At 36.4% G+C, this 3267-nt stretch overlaps 1 protein-coding gene across 14 annotated transcripts in view; it reads left to right on the plus strand.

The window, feature by feature from the left end:
• LOC107691681 (neurobeachin-like) overlaps nucleotides 1-3267 on the plus strand; it is a 137375-nt gene that overhangs the window by 96512 nt on the left and 37596 nt on the right. For all 14 annotated transcript variants that reach the window (XM_016490452.1, XM_016490455.1, XM_016490458.1 and 11 more), the window contains exons 15-17: nucleotides 891-953; nucleotides 1359-1456; nucleotides 1954-2046. In XM_016490452.1, coding sequence (XP_016345938.1) covers nucleotides 891-953; nucleotides 1359-1456; nucleotides 1954-2046 — 254 coding nt within the window. The remainder of the gene's footprint in view (nucleotides 1-890; nucleotides 954-1358; nucleotides 1457-1953; nucleotides 2047-3267) is intronic.

The raw sequence follows: 3267 nt of genomic DNA on the forward strand, positions 1-3267 counted from the left end.
CCAAACCTTTTTTTTTTTTTTTTTTTTCATTTAGCCGCTGCCTTTTTGTTTCGTTCCTATTATATTCTGCCCCCTTCCACATTTTCTCGCTTTTCGTGCAGTTATTAGCATTGCGAGCGGCTTGTAATAATGGCCCCAATCCATCACAAATGCCCTTCGCGTCACCAAACAAAGCACTGAGACTCACGGTAACACAATGTAATGCAGCTACCCGCAACATCAAATGTTTTCCTATTCATTCAGAACCTTGAAAAACCCAACTTATTAAGTATCAATTAAGTGTCAATTATATCAATATCAAAGTATTTGTTTAAAAGTCAAAACATAGATGATTTTACAGCCGATGTCCATAGCATGTAAGAAATACATTGCAAGACCTTTAATAAGTTGCCTTAAAAACCTTTAACTCAAGCATCAACAAAGCGAATAATTAATATATACTGGAAAATGTTAAAAGGGAAAAAAGTGGATTTTATTTTTTATTATTATTATTATCAATATTAATAATACATTTATTTTTTATTAATAGAAGTCTTTAAGTTATTAATAATTCACAATATAGTAACTCTTGTTGTATTTTTGTATGGTTTGGAATTTTTTATGTTTGATACACATTTCCATTACTTTTAACATTTTACAATTTCAGTTAAAATTTGTTCTGTTGCATTTTGACATTTTTATTTTTGTCTGCTAATGTTTTATGCCATTTTAGTCTGAGTTAAATGGACTAAAAAAATTTATAAAATGACATATTGACCACATTTATAAGACATTTTTTTTAATCAAAAGTAAAAATAAACCTGTGTAAAAATTTGATCTAGAAAAATTAGACAAATTATAATGTGGGCCTGCATATATCTAATTTTTGTGTGCTTTCCTTTTTCTTTTAGGACCGAGGAGTAAAGGAAGATGAGTTGCAGAGCATATTAAACTACCTGCTAACCATGCATGAGGTAAAACTGATCAATAAACGGAGCAAAGGTCTTGTGGTCTAATATTATTTAGCCTTTATTATACAAACCTTGTTCCATGTTCTTTAAGAAAAACAAGCTGCTTTAATCTGTCTGGAAGGCTGAAATGTTCACCTTAGGAGTCAGAAGTATAGAAGTATTTAAGTCCATCAGGAAGGTGCTAATATTATCCTGAAAGCTGCATTAATGCTTTGAGTCCCATGAAATTGCAGTAATGCACCATCTCTGCAGCCATTTGATTGAAAGCACCAAATGAATCCTATCCTGAAAACTGCTAGTTAAGTGCAGCATTATATAACACCCAGACATTTTAAGGGTATCTGGTGGATCGTTACAGTCTACTGTTGTTTGGTTCACTGTCTGTTTGTTCATTTTTCTCTCCGGCAGGATGAAAACATCCATGATGTGCTCCAGCTCTTGGTCGCGCTCATGTCTGAGCACCCTGCCTCCATGATCCCTGCCTTCGACCAGAGGAATGGAATACGGTGAGGCCTCGGGGACAAACAGCTCTTGCATAGTCCGATTACGTAATTGAAATAGATTTGGGCTGTCACAGCTTCATCAATCACATTCCCTCTCGCCTCACAACCCATCGCAAGAGACTTAAGTGCTTGTTTGAACTGCCCTCCCTATGAATTCACACCCTCTGGGTATCTTTATGACATTTTATTACTAAGGCTGTCAATCGATATGTAATCACGATTGTTCTCATAATTTTTCCATAGTTATAGTCCATTCAAAAATGAAAATTCTGTCATCATTTGCTCAACCTCATGTCATTCCAGATAACTTTCTTTCTTTGGTAGAAGATATTTTGAAGAATGTGGTAACCAACCAATTAACCCATGGTTTACTCCTCTCACTCGCATCTATATTTCTCAAACTGCACAGCAAGTTGAAAACACAGGATGCAAATCTGCAATGATTCAATAGTGAAACCACATTTACCACAATTTATGTATCTCCGTTATTTACTTTTCAGAGTCATCTACAAGCTCCTGGCCTCCAAAAGCGAGAGCATACGAGTCCAAGCTCTCAAAGTCCTCGGCTACTTCCTGAAACATCTGGGACACAAGTGAGTATTAATGATCAAAACATTTGTGTGAAGACCTTGCTTTGTATATGAGAATACAAAGTTGTATTTGGTATGTTAGCACACATAACAGAAACCTCGGCTGGGTCATTCCTACTGTGCGGTTAATTGTCATGTTAAGTTTCTTCATTTCAAGTTCTTGAGCTTAAGCAGTGCATATTTCTGAAAGTCTCATACATTATAACCTCTTTATAGAAATAGTCCCTTCAATTACAACACAGCTGGAGTTTTAGGAGTTCAAAAGGTTCCGCATGGACAGAAATGACCCGACCATTTCAGGAGGGGAAATTTAGAGAATGAGTGTTCTGTAGCTGACAGGAAGTGTTAAACGCATGAGCAACTGCTGGAATATTTGTCCTGACAGTTTGTGTGTCCGGCAAGGCAGAGCTTTAGACAATATGCTACAAAGAAAACAATTTGGTATAAAAACAATTTTCACACAGAAATTGCTAGTAAATATCACAATTAATTACATAGAAATGCCAAGAAACAAATCAAATTAAATGTGAAATCTTGAAGGAGAAAGACTTAAATATAAATATATAAGACTGAAATAATCTTTGTTTTATTTTACAATGTATTAAAGGGGTCATATGATGCGATTTCTATTTTTCCTTTTCTTTAATGTGTTATGTAGCTGTTTGTGCATGTATAAGATCTGCAGAGTTACAAAACTCAAAGTCTCCCACAAGAGGATTTATTCTATCTAAAAGAGAAGGCTGATCCAGACCGGGCTAAACTGCCTCATTCAAACACGCCCCCACATGTCTACGTCACGGTGTGGAAATATTTGCGTAATGCCGCCCAAATGTGCACGCAAAGAAAGAAGGCGTGGTTTCAGGAACCGCAGTAGTGTTGATGCAGCCATGTCAGGGAGACGCTGTGTGTTTCTGTGGGAAAGCAAAAGCACTTTATTTGGCCTTCCGGAAGTAGATGCAATTAGGAATCATTGTTTACAACAGAACAGCACAACCCAAATGTTCGAATTTGTGCAACGTATTTTATGGACGATAGTTTTGTGAACCTAGGAGAGTACGAGGCTGGCTGTGCACAAAGGCTATTTCTAAAAAAAAAGGGTCAATTCCGACTTTGCTATGACAATCTGGCACTTCTGAATCAGCGACTGGAAGTATGTTTTGTTATTAGTTTAAGTATTTGCTATTGACTGTTCAAATGCGGAGTTTTGCGCAGCGCAGAGTAACG

This window comes from Sinocyclocheilus anshuiensis, unplaced genomic scaffold (assembly GCF_001515605.1).
Source record: "Sinocyclocheilus anshuiensis isolate Anshui unplaced genomic scaffold, SAMN03320099.WGS_v1.1 scaffold186, whole genome shotgun sequence".
NCBI lineage: Eukaryota > Metazoa > Chordata > Actinopteri > Cypriniformes > Cyprinidae > Sinocyclocheilus > Sinocyclocheilus anshuiensis.